The 23,992-nt window shown below is 38.2% G+C and overlaps 1 protein-coding gene across 8 annotated transcripts in view; it reads right to left on the reverse strand.

Moving 5' to 3' along the window:
* The window catches only part of LOC131066561 (uncharacterized), a 190,385-nt gene that overhangs the window by 119,874 nt on the left and 46,519 nt on the right, over window positions 1–23,992 (reverse strand). For all 8 annotated transcript variants that reach the window (XM_058001366.2, XM_059221434.1, XM_059221436.1 and 5 more), the window contains 2 exons: window positions 17,142–17,218; window positions 12,909–12,986 (listed from right to left, as the gene is read on the reverse strand). In XM_058001366.2, the coding sequence (XP_057857349.2) occupies window positions 12,909–12,986; window positions 17,142–17,218 (155 nt within the window). The remainder of the gene's footprint in view (window positions 1–12,908; window positions 12,987–17,141; window positions 17,219–23,992) is intronic.

Consider the following 23,992-nt stretch of genomic DNA (forward strand, 5'->3'; position numbering starts at 1 on the left):
AAATCAGACATACCTATTTGCTAATTACAAATTACAATGAATAACAGCAGCAAACTAGAAAATTGGTCACATAAACCTGTTGTGACCATTTCACACATCGCCCCATTAGAATGGGGACCCCCTCTTTTGCTTTTGGTTTTGTTTTTCTCTCTGCTTGTTTTTCTCTCTGCTTTTAGGATTTTTTGAGTGAGTGAGTGGTCTGATTGAGCTGGCTGGACTAAGGCTAAACCTCGAAAGCTCATTTTTTTTTGGATTTCATTCAAGCTAAGTCTAACCAAATTTTGGAAAATTGTTAGTCTACCTGAAGGTTCAAGATTGTCAAAATGAAATATACCTTTTAGGAGAGTCAAATTGGTTAGGTCAAGGATAGGATAGGTCTCAGGTCAGGTCTAGATTGAAGGAAGGTTTTTCTGGGTAAGGTCCTGTTTGTTTCTGAGTCTGAGTCAGCTAAGCATGGTCAGTGAAGAAAGGGAGTCCAGTTGACCAAGTTAAATAGAGAATGAGATGGATTAAGGGCATAAAAACCTAAAATTCGCTCCTGACCCTTCCAGAGGGTCTAGAGCGAATTTCATTCTAAACACAATTTCTTGTTTTGAGTAGACTTGCAAACTGGTTCCTGGCCTTGAAAATGATCTAACCTTGCCCTGTGAAATGGTTTGAGACTTAAAAATTGAGCAGTTTAGCCTGGAATGAAGATTTCGCTCCTGACCCTTCCAAAGGGTCCAGAGCTAAAATCTTATTTGAGCTTATTTGTCACTAATTTTGGCTAACTTTTTTGTGCAAGGTCTCTTGGAATGAAGATTGGACGTCACTTGATATATTCAAAGATTTGGAAGCATGCAGAATGATGAATTTTGGACCAGGAAGGCAAATTCGCTCCTGACCCTTCCAGAGGGTCCTGAGCGAAATTTTGAATATCTCTTATCTTGCAATAAAAAAGGTCAAGTTTTGGGCATGAGTGAAACAAGGACAACTCCCTTTACCCTCCTGAGAAAGTTTCAACTTGAAAGGATGAAGGATTTCGCCTAAAACCTAAATTTCGCTCGACCCTTCCAGAGGGCCCAGGGCGAAAATCTTAGTAGAAGACATTTCTTGCTCAGTTTGGGCGAATTGGAGTATCAAAGGCATGATGAAAGGTGGAAAGAACATGATCAAACCCCTAGGCACATTTGGAGATGAAAGAATGAAGGAGTTTTGCCCAAGAAAGGCAATTTCGCTCCTGACCCTTCCAGAGGGTCCAAAGCGAAATTCCTTATAAACACATTTTTTGGCCTTTCTTGGACATGAAATCCTATTCCTAGCACAGTGCAAGATGAAATCTAACTTAGCAAAGAAGTTTCAGGGTGAAAAGTGAGAGATTTGGGTCAAAATTGCAAAATTCGCTCCTGACCCTCCCAGGAGGTCCAGAGCGAAATTCTCAAAAACACCTTTTTCTTGCAAGATCAAAACGATTTTTGTGGTTGGAGTGGATGTGAGGAAGTATGTTTTGTCCTTTGAAGATAATTTGGATAGTCAAGAAGAAGCAACCAAGCCTAGAATGAGAAAATCGCTCCTAACCCTTCCAGAGGGTCCAGGGCGAAAATCCAAAAACTTGTCTTTTCCTCAAAAGTTTGAGCGACGCTGAGCCTAGGCATGGGTTTAAAACGATGTTTGGATTGCCTTGAAGTGAAGAGGGATTGTTGAAAGTGAAAGTTTTGAAGCCAAGAAGGAAATTCGCTCCTGACCCTCCCAGAGGGTCCAAAACGAAATTTCCAAGTCCTCCCCTTTTCTTGCAAATTCAAGACAAAATCTTGCTATTCATGACTTAGATGGGAGAAGGACATGATGTTTTATGCCTTAGAAGTGATTTGAAGTTAAAAGAATGAAGGAATGTGCCTAAAAACTCAAAATTCGCTCCTGACCCTTCCAGAGGGCCCAGGGCGAAAATCATAAAATCAACCTATTCTTTTTGAGTTTTTTGCTAAGACAAGGATGCACTAAGGTAAAAATAACCTTTAAGACCATGGATGAGTAATTGTTTGCTTCAAAACTTGATGATTCTAGGCCAAGGAGGAAAAATCGCTCCTGACCCTTCCAGAGGGCCCAGGGCGAAAATTTGAAAAACCCCTATTTTACCTTGCAAAAACACGACAAACTTGGGTGGAATGAATAAGGAAGAACATTGCCTAGCGATGAGTGAAGGATTCAACAAAAGATGATGGAGGAGTAAGCCTAAGGAGGAAAAATCGCTCTTGACCCTTCCAGAGGGCCCAGGGCGAAAAACCCTAAAATCACACTTTTCCTCCTAAGTTGAATAAAACTAAGTCTAGAATGCAATGAAAAAGCCTGTTTGGGATGCCTTGAAGGGGTTTTGAACTTTAAAAAAATGAAAATTTTGAGCCCAATTATGAATTGCGCTCCCGACCCTTCCAGAGGGTCCAAAGCGAAATTCCCCTAAATGCACTACTTCCTTCAAAATTTTGATGAGCTAACTCAGTGATACAAGGAAATGGACCCTGGAGATCGATTTGGAAGAGTGTTATGATCAAGCTAAGGTGGATTATGGCCTAGATTGAAAAAATCGCTCCTGACCCTTCCAGAGGGTCCAGGGCGAAATCATTAGCTAGCTTCATTAGGCCTTGATCAAACCTTGATATTCCCTAATTTGCACTAAATTACCCAAATTCAAGACATTTGGGAGGTTGAATTAAATTCGCATTAATTAAGGCATTGGCAATTTAATAAATTAATTTTTAGGCCTTGAAATAATTAAAAAAATTTCACCTTGGAGGCATTAAAATTAATTTTAAAAATTAAAAAATACAAAATGAGCGCTCAAAATCATTATTATGCCTTTATAGGCAAGTCGGCCACCTTTTCAAGGAATTTTTATTTATTTTTACCCCTTATTTGCCAAGTCAGCCTTGAAGGGATTAGGGTGAGCGCCCTATAAAAAGGGGGAGTGTTGCTTCAAATTTCAAATCATGCATTCATTCCTTCTAGGTGCAATTTTAAGGAGCAGATTGAGGAGCGAAATCCAGCAGATTGGAGGCTAAATTTCCAGAATTTGCTAAGTGTTGAAGGATAATTTCCAGATTTTGAAAAGCTAGTGGAGGGTGAAGCTCTTTTGAAGGTTCATTAAGACATAATTCATCCAAGATAGCCAGCAATTCAATCCTTATCCAGCAAAGTCTGATCTTCTTTCTTCATTTTTACAAGGTTGATAGTTAAGCTTTCAAAGAAGGAAGTATGAAGAATTAAATTTTTGAAGTTTATATTCAAGACTTGTTTTGATCTCATAGCAATCCTTTGAAAATCTAAGTCTTGCACAATCTGATTTTCATTCATAATTTTTGAGTTATCATGTCATTTTCAAATTAATGTTTTGAACTATTCCCTTGGAAGGTCTTAATTTCTACGCTTTAAGGTATGATGCTTAAAGACTAATTTTGAAATTTTTGTGTAGGCATCAAATGGCGACCCCCAAAGCCGGAGGATCTACTAGTCGGCAGGTTCTCATCAAGGAAGATCAGAGGAGCGACGAATTGGAGACTAGGATCGTGTCCAAGTGGAGTAATATCGGAGACATCAATTTAGGAAACTTCAATGTTAAGAAGTTTCGAGAGGCCCCCTACATTGGCAAGCCATCACCTATTGCAAGGAAGATAATCGAGAGTGGCATCATCAAGGCGGCAGGTTTCCCTCCCGCAGTAAAGTGTCATGAGCTGATGATCGAGTGTGCTCGCCACTATGACTCACAATCAAGGACGATCGTAACCAAAGACGGGAACATCTTAGCTCACCTTTCAGAGGAAGCTATAAGCGAAGCTCTTCATCTTCCAGACCATAAAGATATGATTTACAAAAGCTTAGAAGGAGCGAGGTCGATCTATGAAGATGATCCTGAGACTTGTCTGAATCTCATCAATAAGAATTGGTTGCTCAAGAGTCGGCCTCGCCTGAACAAGATTCCCAATACACCACATACGATCGACTTCCAAGAGGAATACAGAGACTTGATAACTTTGCTCAATCGAGTTACAGGTGCTTCTCAAGCCACCTTCTTCGAAAAGTGGATGTTCTTCTTCATACAAGTGATATTTCATGGGAAAGGAATGCTTCATTGGGCCAGAATCATTAGCAATTGTTTGGACGTGCAGTTGAGAAGGCTAAGACCCACCAAATCATTCCACATGAGCTCATATGTTATATATGCCTTAATCAGGAGTTTCGAGTATGCAAGGCTACCTCACAGAGGAGTGATCGGAAGAGGACCCGGAGAAATAAGGGTTTGTGATTCTTATGTTCATCTGCATCATCCGCCTAGAAGTGACTACAAGTTAGTCAATGACACCTTCACGATGAACATTACCAGGATATTGCAAGGTGGGATTCACAATCGACTATCTCTGGATGCGCAGGAGCTTGTGAAGAAGTATGGTGCATGGTTCATCCAATTTCAAAAATTCACATACATCAGAGTTCATGGGTGTCCTTCACTTCCCTACATGTTGCCAAGGTATCCAACAGACAGAATAATACTACTTGAGGTGACCAGACAGTTGGCAGCTTATGCGAAGGCATCCAGACACAAGCATGGAAATGGAATTCTCGTGCCCATCATATTAGGGAATTCAGTTGAGGTGTGTCCTAACACTCAAGCCTCGGAGGATGCAGAGAAGGAATTATCTTTATACTCATTCTCATTCTTTGCCTCGCGGGAGAATTTTGATCCTCATGGTTATATGGAGGAGACAGTCGGCAGGAAGTACAAGCATGAGTTTCAGGTGGAGGATTTTTGGATGAATCTCCCAGGTGATTTAGAGGTTAAAAGAAAGATGCATTCCAGGCTACCCTTAGATCTCATCAGGAAATGCAAAGTTTATAGAGTAGCCGATCAAGCCCAAGATAACGGTAGATACCTCCAATCATCTTATGAGAAAGAGGACAAGGAAGTGAAAATAGATTGGAATGAGCCTTTAGATTTGAGAGCCTTGATGGCCCCCATTTTATCCTGCACTCGCAGATGGGTGGATGTATAGCATCAGAAGTTGAAAGAGCAGAATGTATCAATGACATTCACTTTGGAGGCAAGACCTAAGGAAGGAGAAGCAAGTGTAAGTGAGAATACTTCTCATTCCAAAGGCTCAAAGAGGAAAGAAAGACTTGAAAAAAGGGAACCTTCCAAGAAGAAGCAGAAAACCAATCCTGATCACCCACCAAGCACATCTTGTCGACATGAAAAGAAGGCAAATCAAGGAGAACATCAGGGGAAGATGGTATATAAAATTGATGAATCTATGGAATCCATGGTACAAAATGACAAGCAAGAAAAGGGGCAGACACCTCAGCAGTCGTCGAGTCAATCTCCCCAAGTTGATGCTAATGAGCTACATGAAGAGAAGAATGATGATGAAGCGACATCTCCTTTCCGAGAGGATAGACCACTGCTTGAAGAAATACAAGGAAGGGAAACAAGATCCGCCATTCCGGATTGGTTAAAAGAGAGACTGACAAGGGTAGTTGTGGTTGAAGAGGAAGAAGATGTATTTGATTTGGAAAGCCTTATAGGAAACTCTCAAGAGGTAATGGAAAAGAAGAAAGCCACAAAGATGTCCAAGGTAATTAGAGATGAGACAGGATCCAGGAAATTGCAAGTAGCTACACCAATACTGGACAAATATAAGGGTGAGATTCTTACAGATGAGTATGACTTAGAAACATTTGAGCTTGGTCCACTTACCTCCGAACAAGCAATGGAAGAAGCAACCGATTCATTTGAAGCACTTAAAGACAAACTTAAAGAAGAAATGGAAAAAAATAAGAAGCTTGAGAGAGAGGTCAATGCTTGGAGAAGCTACTTTAGTCATCTCAATCAGCCCTTGAGACGTCAGGATCCAGCAGTATCCCCTTTACAAGCACTCCCTCTTGAATCAGTAGGCGAGACAGAAAGGGTGAAGAGCTTGGTTCAGCTTATGAGCTCTTGAATTGATAAATCCCACACGGTAGCCGTTGAATTTGCAACAAGAATGATGAAGACAGTTCATCGAGCTATCCAGGTCCTTGAGATTATCCATAATCTAATGATAACTGTAGCTGCATTCACTCACACTAGAGATGTTATCATTCCTGTCCTACAAGTGATAAGACAAACACCAAGACAGATTTTGGCACAAGAAAAGATAATGGATGGAGGAACCCATAATCTCCTACAGTGGTCAACTCTGCTCCAGATGAAAGAGGTCCTTTTTGAAGACATCAACACCAGATGCAGTCAAGTTGAAGGTATCATTCATCCAATTCAAGATAAGGTGTTTGAGGTGTTATGTACAATTCTTGGCAGGCGGATCGAGATTGAGACAGATGTGGACATCCAAGAGTTGGAGGAGAGAGTCAAGGTTATCTTTTGCAAAGAGGAGAACATCATCACAGATAAGCAACGAGATCAGATGTACACTACTATGTTCTTGAATGAGAAGACCAAAGAACTTGAACCTGGATGGGAGACAGCTCTTCTCACGGCTTTTGATCAAGTCCTTCACTTGGAAGAACGAATGAAGAATCTTCTTGAGATTCCCATTGTTGAGATTGAGAGAGCTGTGTCCAGATTCATTGAATATGCTAAGGAAGAGCATAGAAGGGAGCAAAATTCTAGATGAAAAGTTGTTATAGGATGATGTGGCAGCTTAATTCCTATTGGTCTATGTTTCCTTGATATTTGTGCCAATTAATTATTGGCTATGCATTTAATGATGTTTATCTAAATGGGGACCTTTTTGTAACAAACCCTAATTAGGGTTTAGGTGTCAAAATCTCAGCCATTGATCTTCTTTCGATCTGGGCCATTCATTGTATTTGGGGATGCTATATATACCCTCACTCATTTTCATTTTGATAGTTAGAAGTTAGAAAAAAGGAGAGAGAGCTTAGAGAGAAAAAAGTAATTGTGTAGCAAGCTTGAGTAGTGAAGAAAGAATTTTGAACAATTGTTGTCTATTTGGCTTTGAGATCAATAAAATATTGAAGTTATGGTGTTTTATTGCAATACTTGTGGCTATCTTCATGATTGTTTATTTTCTTGAATCACTCTCAGTTGAAGTAGTATTTCAGTTTAAGTTTGAAGGACTAAGTGTTGTGCTTGATCTTTGGTGAGATTCACGTTCCAAACCACTAGCTTCTTTTTGATTGTAAGGACGCCTTGTGTGGTCAACTGGAAATATTGAGATTGCTTAAAATTTCAATCATTTTGGAAGTATTGATATGTATCCCTATGATAGTATCTATATCCTTGATGATTTGAAAGTTACTGAATCACCTTAGAAGATCGCATCAATTCCAGTAGAGTTGTAATTTCTTGGCGATACTGAAATTGGTAGAATCTTACCAAGTCTAGCCTTCATCGAGTCATTCTTAGGAATAGATTAGCATTCCTTCCTTGAAACCCTTATCCTTTTGACATTTTTTTGAAAATCTGTTAGTGTTTGGAAAATCCTGTTCCTGCAATCGAAAAGAGAGTAACACGAACAAGCTTTCTTTGAAAGTACGTAAGGCCCCTTGAAGAAACAGCATATACAACAACCACTGGTGCTTATCCACAAATAGAGATCCTACAACGAAGAACCTTGAAGTCATCCCAATTGATCCTTTACGCGACATCTTCAGCATTCGGAGACTTTAATCAAGAGAGGATAAGGTACCTTTTGGGTATTTTATTCTGTGTTTGGTGGTGTACAAAATACACATCAACAGAATTGGCGCTAAAAGGAGGGCTCTTTGTACTGTCTAGAAAATTCAAAATAAAAATTTATTTTTTTTTTTCAGCATGAGCATGTATCACGATGGTGTTACCACATGAAGGATTGAATGAGGTAGTGCAACCTAATTTGGAAATAGGCAACGTTCAAGAGGACATTATTTCGAGATTGAATGACCTTGAGTGGAACTTAATGAGAAGTGAAGCTGAGTATACCAGAGTTAGAATTATCTTGGAACAAGAAGCAGACAGAGCTGAAGAACGCCAAAGAGCCGCCGCCAGAGAACTTCACAATCAGAGGAACCTGCATTAGTCTCCGTAAAACAGATCATCACACTGGATCGTATTGGTTCTTTCTCGCCTGAAAAACACCAAAGAATATTGAGGTCTACGCCAGGCACCAAGAATCTAACTGAACTTCAGTTTACTTCAAGATCGAAGCGAGCCAAGAGAGAAGATACCCCAAGAGAGTCTGAACCGAGATTAGAAGGCACTCCTGAGTCATCACAAGCTCCATCCCTTCAAGAACTAGTGCAAGCAGCAATTCACACAAGTATCCAAGCAATCGCTCAAACAGCAAGCCAGGTCGGGTCATCAAGTTCTCAATCAAGTTTCCAACCTTCGGGAAGCAGGATGGCTCACAATGCTCCTCCTCCTCCTCCTCCTGTTCATGCACTCAACGGCGCTACATGGATGATCAATAATCCATCACCATTAGAATTTGCAATTTATCATGATATGCCAAAGAATCTGGAGAATTTCTGTCCCAAATTCAATGTCAGTGATTTTAATCGTACAGCGGAGGACCACATCAAGATGTTCGAAGATCTTCTTCGTAACAGGCGAGTTGAATATGGAGATGTAGCATGTAGGCTTTTTCCCTACTCATTCGGAGAAGAGGCATACTTCTGGTTCATTAACTTACCAACAAGGTCAATCAGGACTTGGGATGCAATGAAAGATACATTTATTGCAAAGTTTGGTATCCCAACCACACCAGTTGAGCTATATAGACAGTTTGTTGAGATTTGAAGGAGAGAACATGAGTCGATCACTTCTTTCAATAACAAGTTCCACAGGGCTTACACTATGTTACGACATCCCTATCTCATTGCTAACCCAAGGGATATCTATTATGGAGCCTTAGATTATCTTACTGCCATGTTCGTAAGGACACATCCTATCCCGAATGATCTAAACGCAGCATATGCAAAAGCTATTGAGGTCAATAAGCACATGGGACAAAATATTACTGGGCCGCTACTTCATATGGGACCTACTGCAGCACCGAACCAAATACAAGCAATTAGTATGGCATTAACCAACCAGACTCCAGTCATGAATCCTGTTCCACAAGCAACATATCCTAACATGCAGCCGGCAAACCAGTTGGTGCTTCATCCCAGAGTTGCACTTTCACAAGCCCCACCAGCACAACCTGTGTACCTGCAAAATGCAGCAAATACTTCAAGAACATAGGAGGAAAAAGACGAAATGAAGGAGTTGATTGTACAAGTCAAGAAGCTGTCAACTGAGGTAACTCATTTGAGAAACCAGAATAATCAACTTCAAAGTATGCAAAGGCTCAACCAAGGCCAGCAAGCAAGCAATCAAAATTTCCATGGAAATAATAATCAAGGTTTTAGGAACAACTATCAGGGGAAAAATAATCAGGGCTTTCAAAGGAGAACATTGAATACAGCCCCTAATAATGGAAACGTGGTGACGCCATTAGACAATCCATCAAGTTCACAGAATCAGGAAAATCATCCTACCAGTAAAGTGTTTCTAGCAAAGGCGGCCTTATCCAGTTGGTGTAGACTCCACAATACAAACCAACATTCTGAGTTGCAGTGTCCGGAATTCAAAATTGCGGCCGACATATTCCAGCAGGAGATGCGTAGCAATGACCCACCTGAAAATCTTCCTACAACAGGATATGAAATGGTCCCGACTACCCGGTATGATCAAGCCATGGTTGTGGAAAGCTACAAACATTTACCAAGAGGAGAAAATAACCAAGTTCAGAATGGGAGATTTCCACCAAGATCGGCTAATGGACCAATGGTACCTCCTGGTAACCAGCTTCCACCTGCATCAGCAAATGAACCTGTTGAAGACTCGGAGTATTATTTCCCACCTTTGAATAACAGCGTCCTAGTTGAGGAGATAAAAGAAGTATTCCACCAGTCCTCAGGAGGTGTAGGTTCGAGGGTATACCAAAGGAATCAGAGAAATCAAGAACCTCTGACAACATCGATCCCTCCAAACAATTTCTCTACTCCTCCAGATCCCCAAGCTAGTAATAATCCAGAGTATCCACAAAATGCGCGAGACTATAGGCCACAGAATGTGCCTCCTCCGCCAAGAAGTGAAATGAAAAGACTGGCTATGTTGGTATTGGAAGAGCTCAAGAAGGTTAAAATTACCCTCCCACTGTATGAACTACTGAAGGTATCAGAAATTAAAGACACTGTGATACACAGTCTGAGTGATTCAAACACAGTAAGGCCAAGTGTTCAAAATACGTCCAAAGAAGTGATCAACAATGTTCAGGCCTCCGTTAATGTAATTGAAGATGAAGTTGATAGCAAGCAACAATCTGAACAAGACGAGCGTATGGTCCACACCGTAACATTCCCAGCCAAAAAGGAAGATATGTTAGAAGGAAAGGTATTACTCAAAAGAGGGGAGGCTAAGAAAACTCAACCCACTATCAAAGAAAGTCTCACTACAAGTCAGATCCTTCCTGAAAAAGGGGTTGCGGATAAGAAAGATGCGATCAAGAAAGGAAAGCCTCTAAAGAATACGGATAATTCAAAAGAGGAAACATCAGAAAACAGTGACAAGGGTTCAAAACTTCATAGACATATCAGTCGTGGATATACCCGACACATATGGCATGCTTCTGAGTAGAGATTGGTCACGAAAATTGAATGGATATGTGTCGACAGACTTTGCACATATGTGGCTACCCTGGAGAGGAGTTCCAAACAAAATCAAAATCGACAGTACTCCGAGATTGAGACTTATGATAACCGAGTATGGAGAAGATAATGAAGTCCTATTCTTGGAAACTGATTTAGGGACATACAAACCTAAAGTAGAAGAAGTCTTCATGATACAGAACCTGCAAGACAAAGACAGTCAACAAGGGGTGATGGAATCCACAGAAATTGTCGTGGAAAGTGACCAAGGATCCGACCAGGATGATGATGGAATGTTTGAAAACTTTAGAAAATTTGTCCACAAGAATGTACAGCAAAGTGTACAACTTGGCAACTTAGCGTCTGTCCGAGACCTGCTCCTCCCTAACTGGTGTAGGATACATAATGCCATCCATTCAGAATTACCCTGTACTATGTGCCAGACTGCATTAGAACAAGTATACAAGAGCGACCCTAGATGCCACCTTCAAGAATGGATTCCAAATGATGTAAACTGGATACCACTGAGTTGTCAAACCCTAGGTGCCAAGAATACATGAAGAAATCTGCCTAAATATCCAACGCCACAACTAGAAATCTCAAACACCCTCAATCAGCCTATACGGCCAGCCACAAGATGTACAGCCAGCATAAAAGAGGTGCACACAACAATAAACTCTTCATATCTCCCTCAAATTTGGCTCTTACAAATCTGCTCTGGATGCACTCTGCAAAAACTAAAGATATCAAGCCAACAATGAAGCCCAACTGTGATCTCTGAATAAAATGACCAATAAATCTCCCAAATTGGATCATTTGCCAACATAGAAGATGATCCTTGCAAAAGTTTTCACCCTCACAAAGCCAAAGGATGAACAAGTTCAACCACCAAATGTATTTTCCGAAATATCAAAACCAAGCATAACAAAATGAGCTCAAAAACTCTCTTTTATAGCCCCTCCAACACCCACGCCCAGCTAGATGTACTTTTAATTTAATAAAAAGTCTTTATGTCTCCCATAAATTGGTGCCCCCTTCAATAAAGTATTTTATTTAATATTTACACTTTAATCCATCACATGGGTAGCCATACAGTCAATTAAATAACAATAAAATTAAATATTTACTTTAACTTTATAACTGTATACTTAATCGTTATTTAATTAAAGACACTGGACCTAAGTCACAGAATATGGTGATTTTCATCGATGAGGTCTGAATTTAATTGAATTTCAAACTTTTAAAAAAAATCGTTCAAATTCGGCCATAAAAAATTTGTGCTAAAAAGTGGGCAGACAGCCTCTGTAAACTGTCGCCTGCCATATTTGCCATTGCTGCCGCCTGCTGTACTCGTCGTCGCTGCCTTTGCCATCACTCCCGTGTTTAGGTAGGGCCCGAGCTCTCAAAATTAATTAGTTATTTGACATCGTTCTTGTGTTGTAAACAAAATATCGAGCAATAGTAATGTATTCAATTTTGTAAATTTTATTAGTTGTTAGTTAATTACGAGCAATATTAATTAGGTATTCGATATTGTCTGATGTAGTTTTTTTTTTATTGTAATAAATTAGTAATTAGGTAAAAGGAATATCAATTGCATTCAAAAATATACAATAAGTTATTATATATATATATATATATATATATTTTAATGCATTCGATATACATTATTAGTTATATTTTTTAATGCATTAGTTATATTAGTTACATTAGTTATAATTTATTAGAAGTATTACATATATTAAAAAATAAACAAAATTATATAAGGCGAATTTAATCTGAATTTTTTTTTTCAATTTTTTCCCTGTTGAATTTCATCCGAATTCCATGACTGTCAAATTCGAATTCGTTGTTTGAGAATTTTCTAAATAATAATCAAATTCAAATTCAATTGTTACACCTACCAAAAGCTTGTTACAATATTAATTTTTTATTAAAGTTCTCCTGCCCTCCTAAAAAATTAAGGAAAGTTTGTCATTCCTACAACGCCCATACCTAAAACTCAAAGAAACAATATCGTTTTCACATTTGTTAGAAGTAAATCCAACCATACAAAATTATTAAAAAGTTAATAAGATTTGACTGGAGGATATTTCAAATTTTGGGTATAAAATGTAATGAGAAAAAATAAAAATCTTATTCCTGTAAACAAATGAAGCTTAATTTCTGTGTGGTACAAAGTTATTGCAAACAAAATAAAAAATTAAAAAACACATTTTTACTTTAATAAACACAGCAACAATACTCACAATAATCCGTGGGGGACTTGTTGAGCCAGTTAAGGCACGTTTTTCTGCCAAAAGTGCAGCACGCTTTTGTTCCCGAACCTGCAGAGTTTTCCAAATTAATACGTATTTTTTTCCTTTGCAATAGGCAAAGTTAATTTTTTATTATTAAACCAGAAATGAGTATATAATTCCATACATTGATAAAAAGTGATAAAAGAGTTAATGACCGAACCCCAGATGAAAAATCTTTGGCACATACTTTTAGTATAAGCTGGAAATGAAATGACAAGACTGATACATTTACCTCCTATATACAATCACCTTCCTAAATATTATATGTAAATATGGCTTCACACTAATAGACATCATCCAGACCAGTAAAAAGAATGATCACCAAATGCTAAATCAAGTTCTAAGTCAACAAAATTCACTTTATCTGCGTGCAACACAAAAAAAAAATCTGAAATACATAAAACTCATTATTAATTAACAACTAGTGTCATATCTTAAAAGGTATGAACCATAAAATTATTAAGCCCTGTAGGAAAAAACTTAATAAAAATGTTCAAGGTTGGTCAAATTGCACAAAGCAATAAATCAGCAAACAGTAAAATAGAAACTTTCAGGATGCAAAAAAGTAACTAGTTGGGGCGTCAACATAATGAAAAATAGAATGTGACTTTCAGGGAGGCGAATGCACTAGGGAGTGTGAAGTATCTTTCATTTTGTTTCTATATTTGTTTATCTGTCTAGTGGATTATTTTTCATTATTTTCTTTTCAGTAACAGGAATTGTGGTTTTCAAGTGTTTCCCTACAGGTAACCAATGCAGGGTAATGATTGATTTCTGGTAAATAAACGTACTTATACCAGATTCTATACATAGTTTATTTAGAAAAATGGCAAGAGAGCAATATTACAATTTTCTGAATAAGCGTCACCAAGACTCCTATATCTTGCCAAAGATTGTACAAGATAAGTGTACAACAATCAAATTTAAAGAAGATAAAGATGATTCCGATTCTCTTTGTTATGTAAAGAAGATCACAGAAAAATAACAAGAAATATAAATGTCACAGCAACAATAATATACCCTAATTTTGCAATATTAAAAACAATTGAATAAGTAGTGAGACTATTATTACTATATCATAACTGACTTTGATCGAACAAGCAAACTACGTCAAAAATCTGTTAAAATTGGATTATTAAGGCCACTGACTGACTTTGTTTGGACAAGTGAGCTAAGTCAAATATGAAATATCTGTATATACTATAAACTGTCTTAGAACAGAAGAACAATATGTGGCTATTCATTTCTCTAAAAAGAAAATTTCCACCAAGCTGGAGCAATGCAGTATAACAGATTAAAAACATGATATTTCAAGGGTCCATTAATCATAAATTGGACAGCTTCTTTCTGGTAGACAACAGTGTTAACGTTTTTTCCACCAAGCTAGAGAAATGCAGTATAACAGATTAAAAACGTCATACTTCCACAGTCCATTAATAATGAATCAGAAAAATTCTGGTAGACAATTGTGTAGAGATTATTGTGTCAAAAATCTTTACACAGTGTCAAATGGAAGCTTTCGAATTCAAGTATAATATATACTAGTTTTGCTCTTTAAATCTCATAAGTCTAATTTAGTAACTTGGAGATATAAGGTACAGATACGGGGGAGTAGTGTTAGTACAGAATTCAAAAAAGGGTATGGGAGAAAATGTGCTAGGGTCCACCTATATTATATATTAATACAATCACCAAGAAATGTGGAGACAGAGTCCTCCTCTGTATACTTGAGTTTTATGGTAAGTGGAAAATTAAGAATCAAATTAAACTATACTTTTACCATCTATTCCCCTATATTAAAGGAAGGATTCTTCTCCACATTTTGGACAGACATAGAGGAAATTTGAAATCTGCACTGTGAAGGAAAGGCTATAGAAGTAAGGATATATATTTCTCCACGTTCAATCTATGGTTTTAATAGACCTTTCTATAAATGTTTTCAAATTATTAAGATGTTATTTTTGTGGGTTTTTTACCAGTAATAGTTTTTCCACAACATAAATTCATGTGCATTGTATAAATTAATAAATTCATCACCATTTCGGCATACACATCTTAATAGTTATCAGAAACCATAAAAAGGATAAGTACATTTCAAAATTGCGCCTAGATACTAAACATAACCTTGCAAAAAGGAAGAGACCTCACACTCCCCTCAGACTTGATCTACTTTGGAATTTTTTGCCATAGGACTACCTACAATCCTATATCCAATGGGATCAAAGTCCAATGTAGTTCTTTGTAAGTCACACACAAGAAAAACTCCATCTTCAACATTTCAAAATGAGAATCCAACATCCTGTCTACAATCATCATCTCATTTTATCATTTGAATTTTTTAATTATTTTAGTTATTATCATAGTTAAATACTTTATATATTGCAAACATGCTATCAGATCCTGGGTGAAAAGTCAGGTCAAGTTTGGAACCTCGAGCACTTGCAGTGCAGTTCAAGATGTTAGAAAATGAGCCCACCAAAACCAAAGATGGATCGGTCACAAAGGGGAACAATAACTAGTGGCAGAGCATTTAAGTAGCAAATAGAGGTCCTAGGTTTGATTCCTAGCTGATACATGAAATTTTAACATCCTTCCCAATGTAAACCTACGGACCAATGATGTGAACCTACATTGTCTAGAATGGAAGAAGTGCAAGCTGAAGGCACTAAGAACATGCAGAGTAACTAAGAAGGCCAAGAATCACTAACCAAAAATTTATCCGGATGTTGTACAATAAGCACATCCCTAGTTCTTTCATTGTTCCAAGTAAAAGAAACATTGCTAGGAGGGATATCCATTGACTGAAGCTGATTAATGATCTGAAGAAGAAGAAAACTAGCTTGAGAGAGAATAGGAACTCCACCCTTTTTTCATTAAGGGATAACACAGTGTTGAAGTCTCCTTCAATAATCCAAGGATACTCTTGAGGAGAAGCTTCTCTATGAACATGCAGAGTATCCCAAAGTTTAACCTTAACTAGAAGACCTTGGGGAGCACAACAATTAGTGATTAGGGACACTGCCACTGCTAGATGTGAAAACCCCATCTAAAGAGAGACCACCATTCCAACTTAAGAAATCTTTTGGAGAAAAACATCTAAAATCCTAAGCACACAAAAGACCACCAAATATACCAAGAGCAAAAATAGCAATGTTTTCCTAATATCTACAAAGGATGCAACCAAAAAAATTGCAATTTCTTTAGGAAGCTTAGTTTCCAGAATTAACAACATGAAAAGGTTAAAGTCTTTAATCAGTATTCTAACAACATTATGTCTAGATCTGCTACCAAGCCCACGTATATTTTAGGAAATAATCATAAAAATAGGTAAGGGAGGGATGAATCCACTAAATTGAGAACACCCAAAGCTAGTTGGTGTTCTTCCAAACATTTGGATTTATCATGAAGGAAGCCTTCTGCTCCTCTTTCAGCCCCACTTCCTCCACCCGTTTCATCAAAAAACCCATCCATACAAAAGTCAAATGTAATGCATCAAACCTGATAATAGAATTGTAGAATCATCTAGATACGCGTGTCAATGATCCCACGTGATTCTGAATCTCAAAAAAAATACCCTAACCGATTCCATAATCTATTCATACCATGAAACATAGGGCTTTTCTGCCAATTCAGTACTTAGCTGAAAAGCATATAGCCCTGGTTTCTCTAATAAAATCTGTAGTATACAATCACAATTTCTTTCGTGTTATTGGAAATTTTGCGATTCTTATTATCTATGACAATTATGGCTCTTGAATATCCATCAAATGCTTCCAATAGCAATATATTTAATCTTAGGATAAGAAATTCTCCAATTTTGCTTCCAATTCATCAACATTTGATTTATCACAATCATTAGCAACAAGCTCATTAAAATGAATAATCAAAAGGAGTTTTTTTATTAAATGGTGATTGAGATATATTTTATGGTTTCAATAACTGAATTACATGAACCTGGATTTTCCAGTTTCTAAAGAGGCTTCTACAGTTGGATATGCTAGCAAAGATTTGCATACAATCCTAAAATTTGTATTCAATTCAGCACCCTACATGGTTAGTAATGAACCCCAATGCTTCTGATTTTAGTTGCAATAACAATTACAATAGCATTTTAATGCCATAACAACTACTTTATTTTAGTTCAGACAGGTTTGTGATCTTAAAATATAAAGATATTCTCACCATTTTACTGCGTTGCATCCTGGCAGCTTTTGCTCCTTTACTCATATTATGCTGTGAACCCTTGGATATCTTTGCAGCTGAAAATAGAAAATACATAGAACCAGTAAGGACAAAAAATCAATACCCTGAAAGAATGAAAATGAAATAGCGATGCTCCTGCTAGACTAGATTCAAACTCCAAGTGTCAATTCTCAACTCAGATCAATAATAAAAAATTTAATCAAAACCAGTGCTCATATTATCATATGTTTTGTCCAAAAGGGTTAAATCAAATTAAGAACAAAACATTTTGTGCGTCACAATCAAAAAACACTATGGTTACACTTAAAATTAGGCAGTGTCCAAATTGTATTTGGCATTCCCTTGGGCCTTGGCTGTGGTTGTTAGTTTACGTATCAGTTGAGAAATTCCAATCATCTTATTAATGACAGAATAAAGTCAATAGCTCAAGTGAACAAATGGAGCAACTAGAATGCCAACTCATCCAACAAAAAATAGATATACAAAAAGCACAAAACACAGTTTTGAATAAAAATCATTAAATTGCAGGATTTGCATGCCTTGGCTCTGGTTCACACATACAAAACAAGAAAGACACAACTTATCCTGTCTAAAATGATAAAAATTATAAGAATTCAAACAACTTAATACCTATGATACCTGGATAAGAGTACAAGATTCACTAAACATTTTGCACCCTGATGTCAGTAATTCTTGGATCATCCATACATTGAGAATAGACTTATCAATCATAAGCATAAAATAGACAAATACTACGGTTAATTTTTTTTATTTAATTATTTTCTTAATTGAGACTGTCATGTACGGAATCTCCAGTCAGGTCCTTGAAAATGCAACTCTCCAGGAAGTGCACGGGAACTATCAATCTAAGGTAAAGTACCCATGCTGTACCAGTAATGGCACAAAGGGAAGAGGGTTCAGATGTAGTCAATAATGTAGCTTTTACAAGACTCCAATAGAAGAAGCAAAAATGTGACTGTGTCTACCCAAGAGAAATACTGGCACTATCCCAATCCCAACCCTGTTGAGGTGGAGTTTAACTCGGATATTTTTGGTAGTTTTCAGCAACTACTTTTCTAGACTAGAAAATCACATATTTCCCATATAACACAATAAATAGATACCCAGAAAACAGTCCTCAGAAAATCACATATTTCCTATATAAAACACTAAATAGACACCAAAAAACTAGTCCTAGGAATGTCACATATTTCCCATATAAAAACTACATAGACACAAAAATTAGTCCACTTAAAAAATGATATTACAGGTCATATGAGCATAACAAACTGCACTTTACCTTTTATCATCCATTGGTTTAAAATGTTTGTAACTTTGTACTGCCAGACAACACCATTAACCTGCATTAATGTACTTTGCAAATGTGGCACATGTAGTAAGGGGTATGAAGACACAAAACTCTTTGTTGATAGACTCTAAAAATTGCTGAACAAGACTGATCATGATTCGGTTGACTAAGATATTTAGTTTTCTTCATAGTTCGTGGTCCTGACAAATTTTGTCATGTTTTCACCAACTGGAAGAAGCATATTGGGCATAAAAGAATTCAGAAGCAGAATGGAGCAGCTAAACTCTGGGGAATGCACTAAGAGGATCCATACATTACAGGGCCCACGCAAATACAAGAATCAGTCACAGTTGAGGATTCAACTAGCATTAAGCCGCTCTGAATGAAATAAGAACATAGAGGCGAGTTCAGCGATTGCACAACCTGTCATGTTTTCACCCACTGCAGGAAGCATATTGAGCATAAAAGAATGCAGAAGCAGAATGGAGCAGCTATAACTTTGGGGAAAGCATAAGAGGATCCATACATCGCAGGGCCCACACAAATACAAGAATCAGTCATAATTGAGGATTCAACTAGGATTAAGCCACTCTGAATGAAATAGGAACATAGAGGCAACTTCAGCTATAGGCTTATGGGCAAGTTCAGCTATAGGCTTATAGCACAACCTGTCCCATAGAGGACAAAATAGCAGGGTCAAGCATCCAAAAGGATGATAAATTGATTCCTCATTTGTCTCTTTCTGTAGAACACAATTAGAGTCCTATGTTGTAAAATTCCCTTACTAGATCTGAATGCAAATACATTTGTGTGTCCCAAAAATATAGTGTTGTATCATTTTACTAAACTGGCTGATTTCGTTTTGTCTATGTTTTCCTTTCAACAGTGTATTCCATGCATCTAAGAATATGACTCAATAGTATGATCCATGCATATAATTTATCTTTCATGCCCTATTTAACCAACATAAACTTGATGGATTATTCAATGTTTAATTACATATAAGTGAATACAACAAATGCACCTGTTGGTTCGCAACTGTATTGCCAGACTGTTACGGTGGTCTTCCCCGGAAGCATCACTTCCCGATCGAAGGTTGGTAGTGGATGGAACTCAATGCCATTTGCTTTTACTTCCCTCCAATCCTTAGTTGCATAGCCAATAACTACAACTTGGATAACTGGATGCAAACACCACTCTATACGATGACTTCCGTTGTTGTCTCAAGCCACGGGTTCTGTAGGTGGAGATGTCTTCACGCTACGCTCTGGAACATCCCGTCTCTATATTCGGCAACCACAGACTCGGGTTACCATTATCTGAATTATATTCTAGACGTTGTCAATACGTATGCACAGGAATCATAAATCATGTGTATCGTTATACTGTCTTCCGATACCATTGCAGTCGTTCGTACACACGCGTAGTTCATTCCCGAGACCGTGTTTTGGAAAGGTTCTTTATCTCGAACCAGAGGTTTGTACAAATCTTCAGAGTCTTACGCTATTACAATGTATCTCCGTATTCACCAGATGAACTGCATTCCACTGCTCTCGACTCTCGATGCCACCAATAGGCCAAGCTTTTCTTGACGAAAGGGGTTCAATCTTCCAGGATTGATATCGTGTAGATAATCAATGCCTATCTCCGGTATGATAATGTTTATAAACTTCCTCCCCCCTTCATAGCTATCGTCCATTCTTTTATTTACAACAGGTAGTTGAACTTCCCGTAATAGTTAGACACTATTTACGGTGATAATCAAAAGAAATATATAAGTTAAAGTCTTTTACTCATTGAGCAATAGTATATTTGTTGGTGTAAATAATTATTCATCATGGATATTATTACACTTACTTAAGCTTACTTAGGATAATGCATTTCATAGTAGTTTGGATATGAGACACTTGGGTGTTTGTGCCACATTGGGATAGTGTGTGTCGGAGAAATTCCACCTTTTATGGTGTTGATCTTGTTATTACACTATCATATCCACTTATAGTGGAGTGATAATTCCACCTTCGGTGGGTGATCCACCTCATGTGGAATATTATATTATTTCTCCTACCTACCCACACCTATTTCCTACCTACCCCTGTTTCTCATTGAGCCACATGTCATATTTGTGTGCTCATACATCCATATGGCCTTGCCTATATAAGCAGGCCTCTATTCATTGTATGTAACTATTGAACAACTATTGAATCATTATTGTTGATCATTTCTATTGATGCGAATACAGTTTATTCTTGTCCTATATTGTGTCTCTATTTTGTACATTTCATTGAGCTCTTGATCTTGGCAAAATCCAACATGGTATCAGAGCCATTGGGGCTTCATTGATTCGTCTTGAAGAGGCATTATTGCGATGTCAAGAGGCAGATCTGAGAAGTAGCATCTTTTGGAGGCGTCCTAGACCAAATCCGACCTCGCCATTGCGTCCAAAAGGCCGTTTCCATGAATTTTGGTTATAAAGTTGGCCTATTTTGGTGAGAAAAGTTTTTTCCCCAATTTTGCCATATTCGTACGGATTTTCGAAATATTATTATATTTTTTCGAAAAAAAAAAATTTCATTTCTGAAAAAATATTTTGTCAAAAAAATCAAAAAACTCCGAAAGCAAAAAAAATTTGAGACAAATCAAAATCAAAAAAAAAAAATCAAAAAAAATCAAAAAGCATTTTTTTGGGGGGTCCGCAGACCCCCCCCCGTGACCCCGCAGGTTGCAGGTTTCTGCGCAACGTACCTGGTCTGCAACACGTACCTACGCCGCCAACCCGTACCTCCGCCGCCAACCGCAATGCTCCTCCGCCCGTGCTAGCGCCGCCGCCGACTGTTTCCTCTCTCGCCGGCAACTCTGTCCGGCGCCGGCTCCCACAATCCGCAGCTCGGCTCCCTTGGCTTCCGCTCCCGGCTCCGCCATTCGTCGACCGCTCCGGACGACACCGCCGGCAAATTTTTTCGGCAAACAACCAGATCGGAGGACCGCGCTCACCACGTGGCAAGCGGCCACTGGCCCGCAGTACAAACTTTACACAATCAGCTCTTCCATACAGCCGCCACACGTACACACAGCCAGATTTCCGTACAAAGACACGCAGGCTCTCCGTACACACAATCAGCCTGCCACGTCATCATCCGTACTGCAGAGTCATCTGGATACGTCATCTATCCGTACAGTACGGACACCCAGTCAGCAGAGGGCGAAGTTTTTGCGACGGTCATACGGCAGTCAAATTTAACCCAGTGACTTGCTGACGTCAGCACCACATCAGCAGGGTTTGAAAATTTTTGGACCCCCTCTCATTGAGCTTTTTGATTTTGCAGTTCAACTTCAAATGGCCATAACTTGCTCATTTTTGCTCCTTTTTTGGTGCAATTTTTTTTGAAATGGGCTAGAATTTTGTGCTCTCCACAGTGGTGAAGAAATTTTTTGATTTTGATGCACGGATTTTTCAGAAAATGCACTTTTTGGTGACTGTACCTGAGAAATCCCAGTTTTTGCAACTTCAGAGGCTTCGTTTGGGGGGTCATACGACCTCTTTTTCAGGTGCCTTTTTTTTGAAAGTGCGTATTTTTTCGTCTACTTTCACATGATGCTATCAGATTGATGCCATTGTAAGTAGAAATTGTACTTTCAGATTTTGGCCATTTCTGGCTCTCTTGGTACTTGTATATTTACTTGAATCTCAGTTAGATTCATTGCACTATTGATTGAAGTCTCTTGTATCTCATTTGGGAAGTTGTAAAATTTGCATCATAAGTCCACTTTGCCTTGTTTTGCAAGTGGTTCATTGTAATCGCACTAAGTATAAAGTGCCAAAATCATCACTTTGGGGGGGGTACTTTGATTGAGTGAATTTGGGGGGGTGTCTCTTGTGCTTTTGTGCTCGTGTTCCTTCCTTTTTGCTGCTATGGGTTCTTCTAAGTTTCCTCTCTTAACTCCACATAACTATGCTACTTGGAAAATTGATGCAAGGAGTAAACTTATGGAAAAAGGACTCACTCATTACATTGATGGAACTATTGTTGCTCCAGCTGATCCTAAGGCTGATCCAGTTGGTCACTTAGATTGGCTCACTAAAAATATCATGGCAGTTGGTATCTTAAGAAAGTATGTATCAAAGGATCTCATTTTTCATATTGAGAAGTGTACTCTAATCAAGGATGCTTGGCAAAAGTTTCAAGACTTGTATGGTCAAGTTGATGAGATTAGGGGATATCAAATTGATAGTGATCTAACCATGTTAGATCCCAAGAACTTTGATACTATACAAGATTATGTCACTAAGGCAAATGAGTTGAGGGCACAACTCAAAGATTGTGGCATTGATAAAAAGGATACTCAATTGATATTCAACTTGATAGGCAAGCTTCCACAAGAATATGCAGCATTTGTTTTTAGTTTCCAAACCCATAGGATGACAATGGGTTCAAGCTACACAATGCCTACATTTGATGCTTTCAATGAAATGTTGATGATGGAACAAACTAAGTTGATAAGCATGGGCATTCTTAAGGCTTCTAAGTCTCAAGCATTAGTGGCAAATCAAGGGAACAAAGGAAATCAAGGAAAGGACAACTCAAACAAGAAGAAATGGCAATCAAAGCCTAAGGAAAAAGCACCATCTTCTCCACAACAAGCAGATTCATCCTCTTCCAAGAGAGATAATTCACCAAAGAGGGAGAGACCTACTTGTGCTTATTGTAAAAAGATTGGTCATGAGGAACATCGTTGCTATTCTAAGAAGATTGATGAGCTCACACATATCATCAAAAAGCATAACATTGATTTGCCTAAAGTCTACAAGAAGGATGATTCATCAACTTCCACTTCCTCACATTCAAAAGGAAAAGGGCAAGCATTCATGGCTTCTACAAGTGGGAAGACTCACTCTTTTGGAACAAGAAAAGGAAAAGCTCTATGTGCTACTATCAGTCCTGATTTAGAGAGATGGCTTCTAGATTCAGGGGCTTCTCATCATATGGCATCTTCGCAGTCTATGTTCTCTACATTTGAGCCTTGCACCATGCCACAGATTTTGATGGGCAATCATACATACATGGATGTGATTGGGAAAGGATCTATTGACATTGGGGATAACTCCTTCAATGATGTGTTGTGTGTACCCCACTTGACAAACAATCTCCTTTCTATCTATCAAATCACACATGGCGCCACTAAGAGAGTTGTGGAGTTCACACCTGACTCAGTTTTCATTAGAGACATGGAGACTAGAGCTATTATTGCGACTGGGGTGGTTGATCATGCATCTCGGTTATACTCCTTTTCAGATTTTGTTGATGATGATGATTTCACATTTGATGATTCTATACATGATGATCACACTTATTGTGATAGTTCAGATTTTGAGGAGAAATTTGGACACTTGAACATGGGGATTCTCACATGTGACCCCGTTCTTGAGTCTTGTATTTCATCTTCTCCTATTGATATCACATCACCTATTGCACCTGATGATGCAGATAGTGCGACAGTTTTGCCTTCATGTGATTCAGTG

This window comes from Cryptomeria japonica, chromosome 5, assembly GCF_030272615.1.
Source record: "Cryptomeria japonica chromosome 5, Sugi_1.0, whole genome shotgun sequence".
Taxonomy (NCBI): Eukaryota; Viridiplantae; Streptophyta; class Pinopsida; order Cupressales; family Cupressaceae; genus Cryptomeria; species Cryptomeria japonica.